This window comes from Patagioenas fasciata, chromosome W (genome assembly GCF_037038585.1).
Source record: "Patagioenas fasciata isolate bPatFas1 chromosome W, bPatFas1.hap1, whole genome shotgun sequence".
NCBI classification, from domain to species: Eukaryota; Metazoa; Chordata; class Aves; order Columbiformes; family Columbidae; genus Patagioenas; species Patagioenas fasciata.
Window position 1 is genome coordinate 3,814,347 of NC_092559.1, and position 22,879 is coordinate 3,837,225.

The 22,879-nt window shown below is 43.0% G+C and overlaps 1 protein-coding gene across 1 annotated transcript in view; it reads left to right on the forward strand.

Annotated features, from left to right (window-relative positions):
- The window catches only part of LOC136114684 (zinc finger SWIM domain-containing protein 6-like), a 195,747-nt gene that overhangs the window by 134,643 nt on the left and 38,225 nt on the right, over positions 1–22,879 (forward strand). The window contains exons 3-4 of the mRNA XM_065860115.2: positions 7,795–7,943; positions 14,664–14,814. Of these exons, the coding sequence (XP_065716187.1) occupies positions 7,795–7,943; positions 14,664–14,814 (300 nt within the window). The remainder of the gene's footprint in view (positions 1–7,794; positions 7,944–14,663; positions 14,815–22,879) is intronic.

The window sequence follows — 22,879 nt, forward strand, 5'->3', positions numbered from 1 at the left end:
AAGAAGAGCCAGAGGCCACGGATGCATTTGCAAAGAGCAAGTTTTATTTTAGTTACCTCTCTACTGGGGGATCTCCGAAGCCACACCTAAGCTCCCAGGCAGAGGTGACACAAACGGGGACGCAGGCGCTGGTCAGTTCAGCCCTGCTGGAAGATCGCTGGGCCTGTTGAGCTCGCCTGTATTTCAAGGCTTCAGGCAGGCGCAGCCTCCCGCTCTTTCTCACAACAAAGCAGAAATCTCAGACACAGTGATAAGGTGCCCAGAGTTTCTCCCAGGCCTGTGTTATCTAACACAGAGCTTCTACTCATCAAGCACACAAGGTCAGTAAGACAATTAGTGTGATGTGTGTGCTTTTTCTACAGACAGGTGCAAGTCACTTGAGCGTATTTACATTTAACTAACCTCCTCGCCAAATCTTCCGCTATATCCCCATACATTCCACCCCCTCGCTCACGTGACTTGCTTCTCCTGGGGTCAACAAAGCCAGAATTGTTCATTTGGGCTTGTGAGGTGTAGCACAGAGCAATTTACAGGGGCACACAATAAACATACAGAAAAAGGAAAAAGCATATTTCTACAATAATCAGGTGTCCCATTCATCTTGTCAGGGAATTAAACGAGTCATTCAGCCAGGCATTAGTTCCAAAGATGCAAGATGTTGTCTTCCATGCTGGCTAGTTCATCATCTGTGTTGAAGGAACACATGACTTCAAAATCAAAGCAGCATTTGCAGCTACTACCTACTCAGAGAAACAACAATAAGAAACATTAGTGTTAAAATCGCTTAGCATAGCACAATTCTGTAACACAGCTATGGGGGTTGTCACCTTCCAGTAATACATACGCTGCTGCTCCAGCTCCTTCAGCTGGTATCACTGGGTTTAACAACCTGTTGTGGGCTAATTGCTTACACACACTGGAAAGTCGTGGCCTGCACTTTTTCAGATTGGAATTCAGTTGGATGTTGAGTCTGTGACACCAATAACATTGTTCCAGTGCTGTCTCCTCTAGCTAAAACACAGGTGTTCACTGAAGATACCTGAAATACAAGAACTCGAGAATCTGATATTAGTAAAGGATGTAACATAAGAGGAGAAGTCAGGGTACAAAACCATACAGCATTCTCTGGAGTCATATAAATTTTTACATCTAAATCAATAGGCTGCAGTCCCACTTCACAATCCGTTGGTGTGAATAATTTCATTTCCCCTGTAGTTAGTGGTGACACTATATCCACAGCAGTGTATACATATTGCCACCCCCTAGATGGGGATACGGGGCCAATATAATCAACCTGACAGGTATTTGAGGCCCACTGACCCCGTTTTACCTTTCCCTGTGCTCTTAAATGTAGTTGTGTACAAGCAGCACAATGATGTGAGCATGTTTTACAAGTATATAACAGCAAAGGGGTTTGATTGTGACCAATGTCCCATGTGTGTGCAGCATAAGCTGATCCATGTCCACAAGCTATATGCACATTTAGAGCTTGAGCATGCAGCTCAGCAGAGATCATATTATCTGCTTTCTTACTGTTTTGAGACTCAAATGAATCAACTTTATTGTGCTCTGCTATTAACTCTTCACAAGGGGAATCCTCCTCCACAGAAGACGTAAGGATGGAAATTCTCCAAGGCCCTAAAAATCCTAAAAAGGCATGTAATTGTTTTACTGCAGCTGGTACAGAAAACTGCTGGACTGTGTGCTGTACTTTAACTGGTGTTTCTCTAAGCTGCCTATGCCAAACTATTTCTAAAAATAGTACAGTAGCACAAGGGCCCTGTATTTTCATCAGAGTAATTGCCCAGCCCTGGTCCTGCACATGCACCTTCAAAAATTCAACAGCTGCTTCAGTTTCTTGTTGTGACACTGCCATGATCAACAGATTATCAATATCATGGCAATCAGTAACAGTACCTGACCATAGTGCTATATCAGCTACTATGATTTGGTGGCAAACGGAGGGACTGTGTTTGTATCTCTGAGACAATACTTGGCAAGTATATTGCTTTTGTTGCCAGGTAAAGGCAAACTGGTCTTGCACTGAGGTGGCAGTTGGGGTGGAGAGTGGGTGCAGTGTTGGCGGGGGGGCTAGGGCTGGTTGGCTTTTCTGCATAAGCATTAACTTTTGCAAGCAGCAAAAAATTTGTGATGGCATGATCCCGCTTATTTCTTATTGTGGGATACCAGCTTGTACTAAATCATTCCACATTAGTGTTCTCATCACCTGTGCTGTAACTCTTCTCAGTTTTGCCAGATTTCCATTATCCACCACCCAAACAGAGGGTCCTGAAATTACAGCCCCAATTCCGCTCAAGGCATTTGTTGGAGTGCCTGCATTACCTATAGCACTTGTCACTGCTACCCTGTCCGAATCGGATCCCATAATCAATGCATACACCACCCCCATCTGCTGCACTAAATCAATACTTTCCTCCAATGTGCACCAATTTCCACGGGACAACACAGATTCAAGAGGTTCAGCATATGCCGTTAAAACTGCTGCACACAAACATTGATACAGCACAGGTGCAATAATATCTTGCCTGTCCGGACCTCTGACAGTTTGCAGCTGAGCATATTGTTGTTGTATCTGATCATCATAGGCTATAGGGCTTAAGAAAACTTTTTCATCTGCTAATAAATGGATAGACACAGCTCCACTATCCCAAGCTGGCAAAATCTGTGCCGGAATTCCTTCCCCACTCGTTTGCTGAGAGATCTCTGAAAATGCCGTTAACTCCTTCGGAGAGTGAGTATGTGCTATCTGCCCCCCCTCATCTGCTTGTTCCTGCTGCAGCACCATTTGTATGGGGGGTTGTGCTCCCACCACTTCCCTGCCATTTAAGTCAGGGTCAAATTCAGACTCAATATTGGAATCTGAGGATTCACTCCAAATATTTCCATCCCATTCCTTGGGATTCCAAGAGTGTTTTGTGGTAAGAGTACAAACCTGAGAACACAAAAACTCACTTTTGGCATGTTTTTCCTTTTGTTCCTTAGCAATACATGCTAGCAACCGGTCTACATTATCTTGCAGCTCATAGCACCGCTCTGCTTGAACAGTAATTACTTCTTGTGCGATCGCCTTTGCATCCTGTAAAATCTCAACCTCCTTTTCCAATTCTCTTATTTTACTCTTCAATGCAACAACATCACGATCAAGAGCATTAAGACCGGTAACAAATAACCATCCCAATCTTCCCGCTAATTTGCGAGAAGAAGTTGATGCTGCTCTCCATGGAAGCTTAAGCATAGCTGCTTGAATTACCTGGGGGGTAATCACCGCCCCATCATCAAACCGAGGCCATGACTCCGGTGGAGCGAATTCAGACAGGAGAGCCGCCACGGGAGCCCAGCGCTCCGTACTGGGCCATCCCGGAATTTGGGGAGTCACCCTCGAGGCCTCCCCTCTCCCCGTTTTTTTTGCAAACCACAGCATGGCTGGTTCTAGCGACTGCCGACTACGCCAAATGTGTGCACATACGCAGGCACATCGCAAGAAGAGCCAGAGGCCACGGATGCATTTGCAAAGAGCAAGTTTTATTTTAGTTACCTCTCTACTGGGGGATCTCCGAAGCCACACCTAAGCTCCCAGGCAGAGGTGACACAAACGGGGACGCAGGCGCTGGTCAGTTCAGCCCTGCTGGAAGATCGCTGGGCCTGTTGAGCTCGCCTGTATTTCAAGGCTTCAGGCAGGCGCAGCCTCCCGCTCTTTCTCACAACAAAGCAGAAATCTCAGACACAGTGATAAGGTGCCCAGAGTTTCTCCCAGGCCTGTGTTATCTAACACAGAGCTTCTACTCATCAAGCACACAAGGTCAGTAAGACAATTAGTGTGATGTGTGTGCTTTTTCTACAGACAGGTGCAAGTCACTTGAGCGTATTTACATTTAACTAACCTCCTCGCCAAATCTTCCGCTATATCCCCATACAGACATAGACAAAGTTCTTCTTATGTACAAACAGCAGTCTTCATTTACTGCCACAAATGCTTTTTTATATAGTCTTTACCAGCTCATGTGTCTTTTTGCTATTGGTTACAGGCTGCAATAGTAACATATCATTGGCTTATTTTGCTATCGTCAGTGTTACTTATTTACTCCCTTCTTTCTCATGGGTACACGTTAATATCTTCAAGGTAAATCTCTGTTCCTATACCCTCCATCAGGGAATCCACGGACTGACTGTAGTCCCCCACAATTCCCCCTTTTTGTTTTTCAACTAGCCATAGACATTTCGTAGATTTTTCTGCTGTACATTGTGCACATTGTAAGATACAAGAGAGAAGCATTAATATTACTAATACAACCATCAATAGAACTAGACCATTTTTTATTAAATCCTTAATCCACCCTGTAATACCCCAACCATTCAACCATTTGTCTAAACCCCACTCTTTATGGTCGTATCATCTAACCTAATTGCTTTGTGAATTGATTCAGAATGACCAGACAAGTTCATGCAACACATACCATCAAAATCTTCCCACCCATGTCCTTGAACTAATAAGAAAAAGTCTACTGCGACTCTATTCTGCAGTGTAGCATGTCTTACAGAATTTACATCTAACAAAAGTCCACTTAAAGCCTTAGAAGTTCTGTTAGTTTGCTTAGCTAGCCAGCATCCTAATTTTTCTAAAGTATTTAGAGCTTTAGCTGTGCCAACATCAGATACAAGAGATCCTAAAACCCCTAACCCTGATCCCCAAAAATCTACATTATCATCACATTTTGACTCATATACATGCAAAAAAGCATTTTTCCCATCTTGCTTTTCTGTGATATATTATCATGGATACATTGGGCATTAAGAGAGTTAATAGTCCCAAAATACACAGTCCTCCAACAGCATTAGAAGGAATTCCTGGCCAGGCTCTGTCTCCACAGATCAAGAATACACCATGCAGGAGGTTTTGGGGTCTCTGTCCCACATAATCAACGGCATCCCTCAGATTCTTCTGCAAGGCATTACACCATCAAGTTTCATTTCTATAGTCACCAAGGGTAGCATTAACATTTTGCAGTTTTATCTATTCATATTCTTGTATATTGTTCTGATGCTTTTCACAAACCATCTGGATACAAGCGTCCATGGGCACATATCCCAGCAATTCCAGTTCCTGTGGTTCGATATCTGCTTCTGGGAGGCAATTAATCCAAAGTGCCATGTTGGTATTACTACAGTTCGTTGCAATGCCTCTGCACCAACCACTATTTTGAAACAGTTGTATGATGCTGCTGTAGTTATCAAGGGGGATGCCAACCAAGCATGTGTGGAACGGGTTTTCCAGAGACACCATAGCTAGGCATACAGAGACCTGGTCAGTCATATTGGCTAAAGTAATCCACATGTTAGTCTTTGTCTGTGCAGACATCCAAAACGCAGCAGCTGCAGCAATCACTGTCAAGAAGATAACACAGGTTTCACATTTCGTGCCGGCAACCATTGAGGCCCTTGATCTGTAAAGACACAAGCATAGCCTCTCCCCCAGGTTACCAATTGATGTGGCCTTTTCCATTGACCATTAACTAGTGATTTGACCATAACTAATGTAGGTTCTTTCTGATTTAGCATGGTTTTGGGTCATACTTGCAAAGTGTTTCATCGCAGGGCAAATTTGGGCTGCACCACTTAGATATAAGTGATTAATCACATACAATACTTTTGACAACTGGGTTTGTGGTGTTTTCCCTACTTCTCCCCCCCTTTTTTTTTTAAAAAAAAAACAAACAAACAAATAAACAGTTCAGAATGAGATATGTGCGTTGGACCTTGACTATGTACTCAGAATCAGAAATCAAATTTAGAGGTTCCTCCTTAAAAAGCTCTAAGTAATGTAAAGCTGCGCCAAGTTCTGCTAATTGGGTTGAACCTTCAATAATTTTACAGAATGATGCCAATTGTTATGTTCACGCCAGACCACTACAGCTTTATGAGACTGCCCAGAACCACCAACAAAAACTGTGCCAGTACGTAGGATCAGACCAACTACAGGTATGGTCTGTGACCTGATGTTAAAGACTTGCAGGTTCTGCAGCAATTTACATTTATGCATGCCAAAAGCTGTGCTGTTAAGAAAACCAGCTAGTGCAATTTACAAGGACATAGATTGCAAATTAAAAAAAAAATCAAAATTAAATTTCACAAACGGTACATATGTGACAAAAAGATCATGGCCTATTAAGACTTAAATTCATTCCCTGCATTTCTTGATCAGAGTAACAATCGGTATATCAGTCTGTTAGCAATCTCATCATACTCTCCCACAATAGCCACAGGTTGTTTCTATGTTGTAGCTATAAACAGACAAATCTGCAAGTCCAGTCGAATGCAGTCAGCCTGTAAGGTTGTCATAAATTTATTCCTCAAAGTTTCCAACTCCGTTTTGGCTGTCTTATTTATTGGATATTGTTTTCCCTTACCGGATCAAAGTCCTGTTTCAGTTCTATCAGTGTAGTGTTGGCTTTACCAATACTTCAGCTGCCAATACGAGTGGAAATATATTTTTTTTTCTTTCTCTTCTTGCTGCAGTTTAGATATAGCCAAGGCCATGCAGGTGGTGTAATCACTGGTACGAACTGGTAGTCATTGTTGTTAATCATATGTTGTATGCTGCTGTGTATTTCAAAGATGATTCAGCACGCTGTAAACAAGGCCTGGCTGGTTCAAAAACAAAATGGGGAATTGTGGGAGATTTGAGGGATTTTCTTGAGGTTGTTGTGTGGATGGGTTTCTATTAGATGGAGATTTATTTCTGAACTAGCCAGGCCCTGAAGGAATCTCAAGGCCAGCTCGAAAGCTGAAAGCAGGACCTGCTGTGGGAGTGAGGCAGTTCTGCAATAACAGGGCCTCAACAAGACGTTAATCAACAGACCTATTAGCAGTGAGACTCGGGCACGTGGACAGCTCATGAACATGGACAATATCCAATCAGCTAATGCATGCTTGGAGCGTGGATACATGATCAGGAAATAACTGCATATATAAGGAGGCTTGTTTCTGTAATAAATGGCTTCGCTTGAATTCATATTGGATTGTGTGGAGTCCATGAGTTTTCGCCCTTGAATTAGAGCAACCTGTGGCTAAAGCACTGCCTTACGTAAATCCAGGCACTTTAGTTGGCACTAGGCTAATTCAGGTAGAGTTGCTCTGAAGTGACTTTGTGCTGATGACATTGCCTACGTAAGAATGCTCCTTCAGAAGCAAGATAGTCTTACACGGCTGCAACTCTTATTTGTGATAGAAATCTCTTTAGTGCTTAAATACTTCATGTTTGTTTGGGGATTTTTTTTTTTTTATTTGTTTAGCTTTGCAAGAGCCATCACAGCTCAGAGGCACTGAGTTGATTATTTTCTTCATGTTCATCAATAGCAATGTTCATTAGTAGTCACTTAGCCTAAGCAAGATTGCTGAAGGTTCAAAAATTACACAGGTGTTTTGAGGAGAGTGGTTTTAACAAGGCAGTTGTTGAAATACTATGTAAAGTGTAATTTTCTTTGTAAAAGCATTCTAGAATAGCTGCTGAGATGGGAGGAAAAAACTCACCTTGATTTTAATATTTCATTATAAAATTTTGTTTATTTAAATACCTTTTCATAGGCTATTATTTCTACGTGCTTAAGTTTACTGAGGAGAAATTTAGGTCTATTTTAAAGAACTTTGAGATTAAAGTCAAAACATCCAAAATGGAACAATACACAAATCCAAAAACTGCTGCAGTACTCCTTTCCCATGGAACCACAAATGTCTCTTCTTTATACAGAACATTATGATTTTTTTCGCTGTTTGCAGGTGCTCCTGACCCTACAGCAGGTGCTAGCATATATGATGAAAACTGCTGGCATTTGGATGAAGAACAGGTCCAAGAACAGGTTAAACTCTTCCTCTCCCAAGGCGGATACCATGGATCAGGGAAGCAGCTCAATTTGCTTTTTGCAAAGGTATGTTGAGTGCTCTAAACCTTCCTCCTTTTATCTCCCTCCACTCCCCCAGCCAGTCTGTACTTGTTAAAATCTTACTCAAAGTCCTGTTGTTTTAAAACAAGACAAAGCCTTGGGAACATGATGGCAAGTTAATAGTGCAGTGGAACACAATGTGGTCTGTCTTGAAATCAGTTTAAGGATATGAAGTAACATCTAAACTGTCTGCAGGTTTGCCGTTCTCTTCCTTCCTACCCCCAAAATGTTGGAGAAACCTGTACAAATGATCATCTTGCAGCAGCTTGCATAATACACCTGTGGATTACTTGCGGAAGAAGTGTGTTTGTGGAATTATAATGGGATACTGAAATTAAAAATTGTTGTTAAAATTAAGGAAGGCAGACTATTTTTTTTCTACTTGTGCTGGGTCGGCCGAGATAGGGGTGTCAAACTTATTTTCACCGGGGGCCACATCAGAACTGTATAAATGTAATTTTAGGACTGTATAAATAGTCCTAAAATTACATTCAGCCCTTTGAAGGCAACCATGAGGCTGATGTGTCCCCCAGTGAAAATGAGTTTGACATCCCTGTTATATAAGGTCATGCTCAGTTACAAAAGAGGGGCTGGCCAGGGGGGGAGTCTCTCTTTCTTGGTACCGGGAGCGGAGTGATACGGGACATTCTTAGTTCTCTCTGGACCATGCAGTTTGGTGCTATTGTGCTTTGGGTGCGAGCTGCTGTCTGGGACAGGGGTGAGGTTTTGGTTCTGGCCGCAGCCGAGAATCCACAATTTCTGCTTTGGAAAAGGTGAAAGGCAATACTGGGATTAGCACGTGGTGAGAGATCACGCTTTTTATCCATCTCTTTGTGTATTCTTTCATTATTTTTATTGTTTATTTGTTTGCTGTGGTGTTTTTCTTCTTTTTTCACTGTTCCGTTCAACTGTTCTTATCCCAACCCACAAGTTTTGCCTTTTGTTTCCCAATTTTCCTCCCCATCCCACCGGGGGTCAGGGGAGGGGTGAGTGAGCGGCACATGGTTTTAGTTGCCGGCTGGGGTGGAGGGGCTGGGGCTAAACTATGACGGTCCTTTTTGGCGAACCAGGCAGGAGATGTGAAGGGTTGGGATAAAGACAGATCTGACCAGAGCATGTTAAATATGCATTTACAATATTAGTTAAATAGTTGCTGGTCACAATGTTGCTTGTTTGGCAACCTGCTACACCACTTAGACACACATAAGTCCATGGGGCCAGATGGGATCCATCCAATGGTACTGAGAGAGCTGGCGGAGGTGACCACCAAGCCACTTTCAATCGTGTATAAGCAGTCCTGGCTAACTGGGGAGGTCCTGTTTAACTGGAAGTTGGCAAACATGATGCTTATCTACAAGAAGGGTTGGGAGGATGATCCGGAAAATTACAGGCCTGTCAGTCTGACCTCGGTGCCGGGGAAGGTCATGGAACTGATCATCCTGAGTGCCATCATGCGGCACATAGAATTCAGCCAGGCGATCAGGCCCAGTCAGCATGGGTTTATGAAAAGCAAGTCCTACTTGACCAACCTGATCTCCTCCTATGACAAGGTGACCCGCTGAGTGGATGAGGGATGTGGATGTTGTGTACTTAGACTTCAGTAAAGCCTTTGACACTGTTTACCACAACATTCTCCTGGAGAAGCTGGCAGCTCACGTCCTGGATGGGTGTACACTTTGCTGGGTAAAGAACTAGCTGGATGGTCCGACCCAAAGAGCTGTGGTGAATGGAGTCAAATCCAGTTGGCAACCGGTTGTGAGTCATGTTCCCCAGGGCTTGGTACTGGGGCCAGTTCTGTTCTCACTATGGAGAGAGGCATCCAATACTTGAGGGAATTAGCTGTGCTGGAGGTGATTTATAATGATCCCAATAACAAGCATTTACCCACAGATCCAGAAGAAGTCCAATAAACACAACCCATGTGGCGGAAGTTCCTGCAGAATGCACCATCATCCTATGCCAGCTCATTGTCAGTAAAGTCCTGGAAAGAAGGTGAGGGACAAATGATGGATGAATTGGCTGGCCAGCTCTGGTGAAGATACGAAGGAAGTCTATCTTCTTTCCTATGGGCCTGCATCTCTGCTATGGAGAAACTGCCACACATGTTAGCTGAGAAACTGTCCCAAGAGCTCCAGCAACTTGAGGATAGGTTCTGCTCCCCACCTGTACAGACCAGTATCTCAGCTATTAGGGATGAGCATTCCTTGGCTCAAAAGAGAGAATATAAAGCGTATACAAAATGGAGCACCGTGTGGTTTTTCCTGCATGACCATGGAGAAGACATGAGGAGGTGGAACGGAAAACTTACCTCAGTCCTAGAGGCATGGGTACGTGAAATGCAGAGGGGCCCTGCCTCCAGCCAGGTGGAGGAGAGGGACAATCAGGTTTATTGGACTGTGTGAATTCAGTGGCTTGGCACATCAGACCTACAGGAGTATAAGGCTCTAGTGGTCACTGGTGCACAATGTACCCTAATGCCATCAAGCTATGAAGGGGCAGAACCCATCAGCATTTCCGGAGTGATAGAGTTGACTGTGTTAGAAGCTGAAGTGAGCCTAACTGGGAAGGACTGGCAAAAGCACCCCATTGTGACTGGCCCAGATGCTCCGTGCATCCTTGGCATAGACTACCTCAGGAGAGGGTATTTTAAGAACCCAAAAGGGTTCTGGTGGGCTTTTGGCATAGCCGCTGTGGAGACAGAGGACACTAAACAGCTGTCTACCTTGCCCAGTCTCTCGGAGGACCCTTCTTTTGTAGGATTGCTGAGGGTCAAAGAACAGCAGGTGCCAATTGCTACCACGACGGTGCACCGGCAGCAATATTGCACTAACCAAGACTCTCTGATTCCCATCCATAAGTTGATTCGTCAACTGGAGAGCCAAGGAGTGATCGGTAAGATGCGCTCCCTCTTTAACAGTCCCCTATGGCCACTGTGGTAGTCCAGTGGAGAGTGGAGACTAGCAGTAGAGTATTGTGGCCTAAATGAAGTCACGCTGCCATTAAGTACTGCCGTGCCGGACATGCTAGAACTTCAATACGAACTGGAGTCAAAGGCAGCCAAGTGGTATGCCACAATTGACATTGCTAATGCATTTTTCTCAGTTCCTTTGGCAGCAGAGTGCAGGCCACAGTTTGCTTTCACCTGGAGGGGCGTCCAGTACACCTGGAATTGACTGCCCCAGGGGTGGAAACACAGCTCCACCATTTGCCATGGACTGATCCAGGCTGCACTGGCGCAGGGCAAAGCTCGGGAACGCCTGCAATACATTGACGACAACATTGTGGGGGGGGTGACACAGCAGAAGAAGTTTTTGAGAAAGGGGAGAAAATAATTCAAATTCTTCTGAAAGCCAGTTTTGCTATAAAACTAAGGTCAAAGACCTGGCACAGGAGATCCACTTCTTAGGAGTAAAGTGGCAAGATGGGCATCGTCAGATCCGAACAGCTCTAATCAACAAAATAGCAGCTATGTCTCCACCAACTAATAAAAAGGCAACACAAGCTTTCTTGGGCATTGTGGGGTTTTTGAGAATGCATATTCCAAGCTACAGTCAGATTGTGAGCCCCCTCTATCAAGTGACCTGGAAGAAAAATTATTTCAAGTGGGGCCCTGAGCAACAGCAAGCCTTTGAACAAATTAAATGGGATAGTTCATGCAGTAGCTCTTAGGCCAGTCCAGGCAGGATAAAATTTGCTCTACACTCCAGCCAGGGAGAATGGCCCTACCTGGAGCCTCTGGCTGAAAACACCAGGGGAGACTCGGGGTTGACCATTAGGGTTTTGGAGTCGGATACAGAGGATCCGAGGCCTGCTCTACCCCAACTGAAAACCAGATATTGGCAGCATATCAAGGGTTTCGAGCTGCTTTGGATGTGGTTGGTAGTGTAGCACAGCTCCTCCTGGCACCTCCACTTCTGGTGCTGGGCTGGATGTTCAAAGGGAAGGACTCTACACATCATGCAAGCAATGCTACATGGAGTAAGTGGGTTGCACTGGTCACACAATGGGCTGGAATGGGGAACCCCGATAGCTCAGGGATCTTAGAAGTGATCACAGACTGGCCAGAGGGTAAAGATTTCAGAATGTTGCCAGAAGAGGAGGTGACGTGCTGAAGAGGCCCCACCGTATAATAAACTACCAGAGAATGAGAAACAATATGCCCTGTTCAGTGATGGATCCTGCCGTCTTATAGGAAAACATTGGAGGTGGAAAGCTTCTGTTTGGAGTCCCACACGACGTGTCTCTGAAGCCACTGAAGGGCAAGGTGAATCAAGTCAGTTTGCAGAGGTAAAAGCCATCCAGCTGGTTTTAGACATTGCTGAATGAGAAAAATGTCTGATGCTTTATTTCTGTACTGACTCATGGATGGTGGCAAAATGCCCTGTGGGAGTGCTGACAGCAATGGAAGCGGAGCAACTGGCAGCACAGAGGCAAAGCCATTTGGGCTGCTGAATTATGTCAAGATATTGCTGCCCGGCTAGAGAAATGTGAAAGTACACTATGTAGATGCTCATGTGCCTAAAAGTCGGTCCACTGAAGAACATCAAAGCAACCAGCAGGTGGATCAGGCTGCTAAGACTGAAGTGGCTCAGGTAGATATAGACTGGCAACATAAAGGTGAATTATTTATAGCTTGGTGGGCCCGTGATGCTTCAGGTCATCAAGGAAGGGATGCAATATATAGAATTGGCTTGTGATCGAGGGGCGGACTTGACCGTGGACACTATTGCACAGGTTCTTCATGAATGTGATACATGCGCTACAATCAAACAAACTTAAACAGTTAAAGCCTGTGTGGTGTGGGGGACTATAGCTGAAGTATAAATGTGGGAAGGCCTGGCAGATTGACTATATTACGCTCCCACAAACCCACCAAGGCAAGTGCCATGTGCTTACAATGGTGGAAGCAACCACCGGATAGCTGGAAACATATCCCATGCCCGATGCCACCTCCCAGAACACTATCCTGGGCCTTAAAAAGTAAATTTTATGGCAACCTGGCACCCCAGAAAGAATGGAGTCAGACAATAGGACTAATTTCCAAAACAACCTCATAGACACTTGGGCCAAAGAGCATGGCATTGAGTGGCTATATCACATCCCCTACCATGCACCAGCCTCTGGGAAAATGGAATGGTACAATGGATCGATAAAGACTACACTGAGAGCAATGGTGGTGGAACCTTCAGAAGTTGGGATTCATGTTAGCAAAGGCTACCCGGTTAACCAAAACTAGGGGATCTACCAATTGAGCTGGCCATGCCCAGTCATAACTTCTACATACTGTAGAAGCAGATAAAGTCCCTGTAGTACACATAAAGAATATGCTGAGGAAGAGAGTCTGGATTACTCCTGCCTCAGGCAAAGGTAAACCCATCTGTGGGATTGATTTTGCTCAAGGACCTGGGTGCACTTGGTGGGTAATGCTGAAGGATGGAGGAGTCCCATGTGTACCTCAAGGGGACTTTTTTCTGGGTGCGAATACTCCCATGATGTGGACTGTATGATGTTAATTGCTGCTGGCAATTGCTACATAATACTATACACCATACTAACAGTATTAAGTAAGTACCTTTCAGGTTAATGAAGACTGAACTTCAATAAAACTGAACAAAGTGCAGCAGTGATGGAACCAGAGCTGACTTCAACAGCTGGCATCCAGCCACCTCCTCGAGGTTGAAATCTTTAACCTGCAAACCATCAGCCTGAAGCACGCCAGATGCACCATCTGCAACTTCCAGATACAACATACAATAATGCAACATTCCAACATGATACTCCATCTTTTTTCTCCTAGGAGACTGTCTTGACAGATAGAACCCAAAGTCATGGACTTAATGAACATTTTAGAGGGATGAGATGATGCCATGGATTAAGGGAATAATATCTGTGTGTATGTATGTGTGTATATATATGTTTATAAAAGTGGTGGTAATAAATTGAAATATATTGGTAAGTGTAAGACCTAAGAATGACGTAAATGGTATGGCATAAAGGGTGTAATGTACTGGGTTGGCCAAGATAGGGTTAATTTCCACAGGTAGCTGGGGAGATGACATGGCCAGGGCAGCTGACCCAAAACTAGCCAAAGGGATATTTGATAACATATAAGGTCATGCTCATTTATAAAGGACATCTTGGAGGATGGGGGGGGGGGGCAGATTCTCTCTTTCTTGCTGCCTGGGCCATGGGGTTTGGTGCTATTGTGGTTTGCATGCAAGCTGCTGTCTGGAATGGGGAGGAAGTTTTGATGCTGACTGCGCTTGGGAATCCACAATTTCTGCTTTTCAAAAAGGTGAAAGGCAATACCGGGATTACCACATGATGAGAGATTGTACTGTGTATCCATCTCTTTCTATATTCTTTCATTATAGTTATTGGATGTTTATTTTTGTTCTTTTTTCTTTTTTGCTGTTAAATTGTTCTTACCCCAACCCACATGTTTTGCCTTTTGTTTCCCGATTTTCTTCCCCATCCCACTGGGGGAGCAGGGGAGGGGTGAGCGAGTGGCATGTGGTTTTGGTTGCCAGCTGGGGCTATGGGGGGACTGGGTATAAACTATGACACTAATTAAAAATGTCACATCATTTATGTAAATTATATTTCTTATTTAATAGAGATGTAGTGTTTAACGTTGCAGCATATTATCTGTACTGTGGTTTGTTGTTTTTTTTTCAAGTTTTTATTAAAAGACTCATTTCCTAGGTGCGAGAGATGCTAAAGATGAGAGATTCAAATGGAGCTCGCATGTTGACGTTGATAACAGAACAGTTCATGGCTGACCCCCGTCTGTCGCTTTGGAGACAACAAGGAACTGCAATGACTGACAAGTATAGGCAGCTCTGGGATGAACTGGGTAAATGCATAGACTTCAAAATCATTTAGGTGTTCATGTGTATAATGAAGTAATGATTACATATTTGGGATGGAGAGAAACTTTTTTGTGGTACTAAGTAAAGCAGATGAGAGTTTTCTGTGAGTTTGCTTGTTCAGTTAAGGTTGGGTGAAATTGAATTTGTACATGAGACAAATACAGTTGGAGGACAGGAAGTATGATATGAAAGAAGTACGATTGCAGCAGGTTGTAAGTTCCTGAGGATCTAAAAAGAACAAAGCAAAAAGTGGAAATGTAGCTACACAACTGAGGTTAAGTATATGAACCACTAACACTAAACTGGAAAGGTTAAGGAAGAAAATGATTCACAACTAGAGAGAAATATAAGGCAAACAGAGAAGATTCATTAAGTGTATGATAAAATAGCAACAAAGGAAAGCAGAAGTCCGTGACTGAGCAGGAAAGGTGATCAAATAACAGAGGGCTATAACAACACTGCTTTACAGGAAAAGTCAGTTGTGACCAGATACATTACTTGTACAATGGAGGGGGGAACACAGGCTGAAATGGGAAAGGAATATTTAAACTGGTAAAGTCTGAAGGCACTTGCTCTAAAGTGTTCCAGAATCTCACTGACACAACTTTGAACTGCTTCTTCAGAAGTTCTCAAAATCTTTAGGAATTTGTGGTAGGGAGGGGAAATTAAAAACAACTTGAAGGTAAATGTCTCCAATATTGTGAAGATGAGTAGGTGAGTGGAAAGAATAATATTAAGTAACCACCAGCATTACTTTCCTAGATGTAAGGTACTGGAACAAACTACTAACCAGTTGGTATGTAAGCATATAGAAGATAAAAACAATAAAGACAACCTGAATTATTTAAAATACAGTGGTAAATCTAATTTGTTTCTATAAAAGATAATTCACTGAGTGTGTGAGTGAAGAAATTAATGTGTATATCTTAGGCTGTACTAAGGTTTTGGATGCTGTCTTGGAGACTTTCTCAAAGCAAGTTGGACACACAGCCTAAATGGAATTGCCTTATGAGTCACGGAACTTGGAGCACTTACCTGTGCCCTCACTCAGTCTGGAAAGATACTTCAAGTCTAGACTTATAGGAGTCTGTCTTGAGATGTGTTCTGGTCAATATTGCTATTCCTGACTTCTGTGGCATAGAAAATTAAAATAAATACATTTTTAAAAAACCTAACAAACAAAAAAAACCCCGACCAAACAAACAAACAAAAACAAACAAACAAACAAAAAAACAAACAACAACAAAAAAACAACACCCCTTGGGACAATATGTAAATACTGTGGAGAACAAAGCCAAAACCCGTAATGCTCTTGGTACTTTTTAAAGGTCCAAAATCAAGTTAAATGAATTCAGATCCAAACAAGAATAACATGCTTCATTTAGATAGGAAAAGTCAAAAGCAAAACTTAAGTTTTCCATTGTTAAAGATGGCCATGATTGATTGCCTGTTGTATGGTGGGGCTAAGACTGGATATAACCTGTTTAGCATAAATTATGTTCATTCTAAATTAAGCATTAGGCTAATAAAGCACTGTCTGTCTATAGTTGGTATTACAGACTTCTGTGGTAGAAAGCCTTAATATCAGAGCAGGCAAACCTCTGTCAGAGTGCATAGATATAACTACTTCACCTTCAAGTATACCAACCCTCTTAGTACGTAATTTTTATGATGCCTTGACATGCTGGGAAATAATGCTTTTTGCCAAGCTGGACATGTATACAGCAAAATTGTATCCCACCATACTGAAAACTGGAGGGTCTCATGCTTCATTGCTTATGTGGATTGAGCTGGTAGGTGGTGGGAGAGGCATAAATGAGTTCATCAGTTCCATATTAACATCATCTTTTTGACAGCACCTATCTGAAGGTGGAACCTCTCTGCCTGCAGCATCAAATAAGCAATATTTTAGATTAATCAAATTGATTACTTTATCTCTGTTCAATTGGAATTGTAGTTGCCAATCCCAAAAAGCTGACATGCAATCTCCAGCCTCACCACTACCTCAGCTGCTGTATTTGTAATCTGAGACAGACCCTGTTGTTTCAGTCCTGAACTGTTCTGCCCCCTCTAACAGGATCAAAATATGTTGATCATGTGCCACAGTTTCAATTGCAAATACATTTCAATCACTTCAGGTCTGCAGTAGGCTAAGGGTAGAACATAACTTGGTTCTTCCACCTCCAGCTTGTGTTTATGTCGCTAAGCTGATTCTATGATTCTGTGATTCTGTCTGTTTCTTCCCTACACCAGTAGGATTCCTTCCACTGGTGCTTAGCAAGATCCCTGAAAATTTCTGTTAATTGGATCAATATCTCCAATATCTCCTATCTTGTGTGAAAAATAGAAGCTGCTGCCGTGTTTTTGCTAGGATTTCACCTTGAGTTTCACTCTACTTAAACACATCCCTTTTTCCAGGTGAAATACACATGTGAATGTGCAAAAGTTGAAGGAGCTTTTAAAGGAGACCTGAATTACGATAACAAACTACAGAAGGAAGAGCAGGATGTCCCTGGCAATCCTTGATCTGTGCCAATAGTGACAGAGAATTCAGACATTACGTTTAAGGGGATGATGGTATTGTTATGTTCTAAAATAATGTTGGTTTCCTATCTTGTCATCTTCTAGGATTTCAGAGAACTAAAATATCAATAAAGGGAGTGGGACAAGCCTATGCATACTTAACTTTTTGTATCATCTGTTCAGAGTAATCTGGGAGTGACATATATGTATTTTTTTAAAATGCTTTATGGTCTCATTTATTTCACAGGTAGGTAGCAACATTGTAGCTATGGAGATTTTTAGGACATGTAAAGTATGTAAATATAGACTCTGCTTAATAAAGGCGTGCTTGTGCTGGTATGCTACCTGCCAAATGCTAGGCACATGGCCACTTTGTTAGTTCCTTTTTGGCATAGGTTTTTAAGCATACTTCAGCTTTGCTCCTTGACTGAGTCACTTGAGCCTTTCGTTTGAACTTAACTGATGATTCCTGCCTGGCATTGGCCAAGGAACTGGAAGAACACATTGGGCTCTGATCAGAGTTCCTGCTGAAGCTTATGGTAAATTATGTTGGCTTCAGTGGAAGTCAGATTGTGTTTGTATGTTTGAAGATGCTGATTTTAAAAAACAAAATTAAATACTTCACATCTAAGTATGAGCCTGGTGATTTTCTAATACAAAGTCCTTATTCTGTAAGCAATTTATTATTCAAAGCCTCAAGTTAACTAGCTAGTTATGCGTAAGACTTCTTTGTTGTGTTTTAAAGCCTCTAGATTAGGAAGAAGAATATAATTATGTTCAGCAGATTCCCCTATTGTACATAGAAGAATAGGTTGAGCTAAATGCTCTAAAGATATATTATTGGAAAGATTAAGATTACAGGTCAAAGCTATAAGACTTGCTCATATACTTCTTTTGCTAGGAGAATTTAGATGCAACTTCAGTGATGCAATGATGAACACTTCCAACTAGCCACAGTAATACATGGATACACTTTTCAGAGTTTAGATTAGAGTTGGAATTCTTCATGTTGTTGCTATTTAAATGGTGTCTAGGTAGGTAAACTGCACATGCTGATCTTTGTGTTTAACTCTCAGTGACCATGGTTGAAGACTTCAATGTATCAGAATGATTAACTATCTGAAGCCCTTTGGTTTGTCTTTTTAATTAAATTGAATTGGTAAAATTGAGGAATATGGAAATGCATAGTAAATATCTGCTGATGCCTGTTGAACTGAGATCTCAGATTTGAAGAAAAGGTCAGTTTAACCTTCTTTCTGCTCTAGAGAGGAAAAAAATGGTCCATGCAATCCTGCTACAGCAGTAATTCATTAATATTAATCTATCAAAAATTAAGTAAAAGCTTCTTGTTCTCTATGAAGGTGAAAAAAAATTCCTTAATAAAAGGGGAAAGTGACTTTGTGCCCCAGCCCAAGGATTATGATGGCTGCGAGGATCTGCTTTTGCATTAAATGTTGAGCACTGCCAGATGCCAGACATTGAGAAGAGGCTGAGTTTTGTTGGCAAATGGGATCTGCAAATTAATTAGTGTTTTCTGCAGGATTCTGGCTATGAAATGAAATTGGAAACCCTTTAGCCACGTGGATAATACAGGACCTAAATACAAATGTCACATGTCACCATCAGGGCCCACTGTGAAACAGTAATGTTCCCACTCAAATACTGTGCCATTACAGTTTGTTTAAATATGGGGATTACAGTTACACTAAAAGCCCCATTTGCCTTTTAGTGCAATTTAATGTCCTATTAGCAAAAGCTAAGTGACAAATTAAATTTAAAAAGTGCCCACATTTTTAAAGCTGTAATGCAAAACAACCTTTTATTGCTTCTCATGTGCCACAAATTAATCATTATACTTGTCAACCCTAAACCAAGCCATAATTAAAGCAGCTACTGTTATCAAAGTGGGGCTGCTCTTGTGAAAGATTAATAAAGATGAAACTGTTAAACAAAATCCTGGATGTTTAACCTGATGAAAGCAGTCAAGTAGAAGAATGTAAGACAAGTATCTACTACTTAGTGGGGTGAGGGAGCCCAGCAGCTTGTCAGCATACAGATTACAGGATCAGATATTTTTTTGTGAACTACCATTTTCAATATCTTTATGTCTTCTTTCTCGCCTTTGCGATGAAGAAACTTCACATAATTTATGTTTCAAAACAAACATTTCTAGTATGTTTTCTCCATTTTTATATTTAAGAACAGTTTAAGGGAAGAGAGCTGTTTTGTGAGTCAAGCATTAGTTTCTTATGGAACAAAAATATGATGGCTGTGTCATGTTATGTTAGATTGACCTTGGCTGACTGTCAGGTGCCCACCAAGCCACTCTATCACTCCCCTCCTCAGCAAGACGGGGAGGAGAAAATGAGAAAGAACTCATGGGTCAAGATAAAGGCACTATAATAAAGCGAAGGCTACATGTGGAAGCAAAGGAAAAAGCAAAAGATTTATTCTCTATTTCCCATCAGCAGGTGATGTCCAGCTACTTCCTGTGAAGTAAGACTTCAGTATATCACAGAATGACAGAATGTTAGGGATTGGAAGGGACGTCAAAAGATCATCTAGTGCAATCCCCCCCGCCGGAGCAGAAACACCTAGATGAGGTTACACAGGAAGGCGTTGTCAAGGTTTGATTGCAGGGTGACAATAAACAGTGGCAGATGTTTTGTTAACCCACTCTTCCCCCCAGCCCCCCTTTTACCCCCCCTCCCCACTAAATACAGGCAATTGGAAGGGAAAGAAGAACAGAGATAAGAGAGTTGGAAAAGATTAAAAATGTTTTAATAATGCTACTAATAAAATAGAGAAAATAATACAAAATATACAAAACCAATCTTGAAAATCCCGACAAAGATCAGCACTGCTCCAGCAGCAGCAGAACCTGCACCCAGAAGTCCTGGATTGGACTCTGCAGCAAACCGGATCTGGATTCACTCTGTTACTAGGGCTCAGTTCGCAGGGACGACTCTCAAGGTCCTCTCCCAATGTCGGCCATAGGGAGAAGGGACGAGATCCGCGTGATCTTCCACTTTTATATGAAGTATCACGTGAATGGGATGGAATACTTAGTTGGTTAGTTTTAGTCACCTGTTTCAGTTCACTACTCCTTGTTGCCCCTCTCGCAGGACATGCATCCTTGCATTCCATTGTTATATCTACCAAAACATGTATCTACCTTTCAGAAAAGTGCAGTTAGTAAGAAGACTTTAGCTGAAAGGAAAATTCACTAAAAGAGGAACCTGTTTTTAACAAAACCATGACAGGCGTCCAGACAGGTTTTGAATGTCTCCAGAGAAGGAGGTTCCACAACCACTCTGGGCAGCTTGTTCCAGTGTTCTGTCACCCACACTGTGAAGAAGTTTCTTCTCATATTTAAGTGGAATCTCCTGTGTTCCAGCTTGTACCCATTGACCCTTGTCCTACCATTGGCTGTCACCGAGAAGAGACTGGCTCCATCCTCCTGACACTCACCATTTATATATTTGTAAACATTAATAAGGTCACGCCTCAGTCTCCTCCAAACTAAAGAGACCCAGCTCCCTCAGCCTTTCCTCATAAGGGAGATGTTCCACTCCCTTTATCATTTTCATTGCCCTGCGCTGGACTCTCTCCAGCAGTTCCCTGTCCTTCTTGAACTGAAGGGCCCAGAACTGGACACCATATTCCAGATGGGGTCTCACCAGGGCAGAGTAGAGGGGAAGGAGAACCTCTCTGACCTACTGACCACCCCCCTTCTAATACACCCCAGGATGCCGTTGGCCTTCCTGGCCACAAGGGCACAGTGCTGGCTCATGGTCATCCTGCTGTCCACCGGGACCCCCAGGTCCCTTTCCCCTACACCGCTCTCCTATAGGTCATTCCCCAACTTATACTAGAACCTGGGGTTGTTCCTACCTAGATGCAAGATTCTACACTTGCCCTTGTTATAGTTCATTAAATTTTTCTCTGCCCAACTCTCCAGCCTGTCCAGGTCTCTGGATGGCAGCACAGCTTCCAGTGGGTGCATCCCATCCATACCCATGGATTTATGGATGTCCAGATTGCCTAACTGGTCCTTAAGCCAGTCCTCATCAACTACGGCAGACTCCTCCATTGTCCTGACTTCCTCTGGGGCCTCAGCGGTACAGGGCTCCTCAGGACAGCCTCCGGCAGAGCAGACAGAGGCAAAGAAGGCATTCAGTAACTCTACCTTCTCTGTATCTTCTGTCACCAGGGCACCCACCTCGTTCATCAGTGGGCCTACATTGCCTCTGGTGTTAGTTTTATCTGCCATGTATTTGAAAAAGCTCTTCCTGTTGTCCAGGTTTAGTTCTAAGGAGGCCGTAGCTTTCCTAGTTGCCTCCCTACACCCTCTGACAACAGCCTTATATTCTCCCTAAGTGCCCAGCCCCTCCTTCCATGATCTATAAACTCTTCTCTTCCACTTGAGCTTGCCCAGCAGTTCCGTGTTTAACCACGCAGGTCTCCTGGCTCCCTTCCTTGACTTCCTACGTGTCGGGATGCTCTGATCTTGAGCTTGGTAGAAGCAGTCCTTGAATGCTAACCAACTACCTTGGGCCCCTTTACCTTCAAGCAGCCTTACCCACGGGATTTCCCCTAGCAATTTTTTGAAAAGGCCAAAGTTTGCCCTGATGAAGTCCAGGGTTGCAATTCTGCTTGCTGTTCTGTTCCTGCCACACAAGATCCTGAACTCCACCATTTCATGGTCACTGCAACCAAGGCAGCTTGCTCCGTAAGAAAAGCATCTTAATAACAGATGCTTCCCCCTCCCTTAGATTTGATTGCTGATGCTGAGGTTTTGATTGCGGGGTGACAATAAAACTGTGGCAGATGTATTGTTAACCCCCTCTCACCCCCCTTTTCCCCTTTCAGCCCCTTCCTCTCCCCCCTTTCCACTAAGGACAGGCGATCGGGAGGGAAAAAGGACAGAGAGAAGAGAGTTGGAAAATATTAAAAATGTTTTACTAATGCTACCAATAAAAACAGAGGAAATAATACAAAATATACAAAACCAATCTTGAAAGTCCCAGCAACTGCTCCAGCAGATTAAGGGCCGGCACATAATGTCCTGGACTGGACTCTGCAGCCAACCGGACCTGGATTCAGTCTATCACTAGGCCTCAGTTCGCAGGGACGACTCGCAAGGTCCTATGCTAATGTCAGCCATAAGGAAAAAAGGACGAGATCCTCGTGATCTCCCACTTATATATGAAGTATGACATGAATGGGATGGAATACTTCAGTTGATCAGTTTTTGGTCACCTGTTTCTCATTGCTCCTCTCGCAAGTTGTGCATCCATTCTTATCCATGACCTTGTATACCATTGCTATGTCTACCAAAACATGTATCTGGCTTATCAGGAAAATGCAGCTAATATGAAGGCTTTAGCTGACAGGCAGATTCACTGAAAGAGAAACTTGTTTTTAACAAAACCAGGACAGCTGAGCAGATGCCATATGGTACAGAATCTCCCTTTGTTCAGTTTGGGTCAACTGTCCTGGCTATGTACTCTCCCAGGCTCTTGC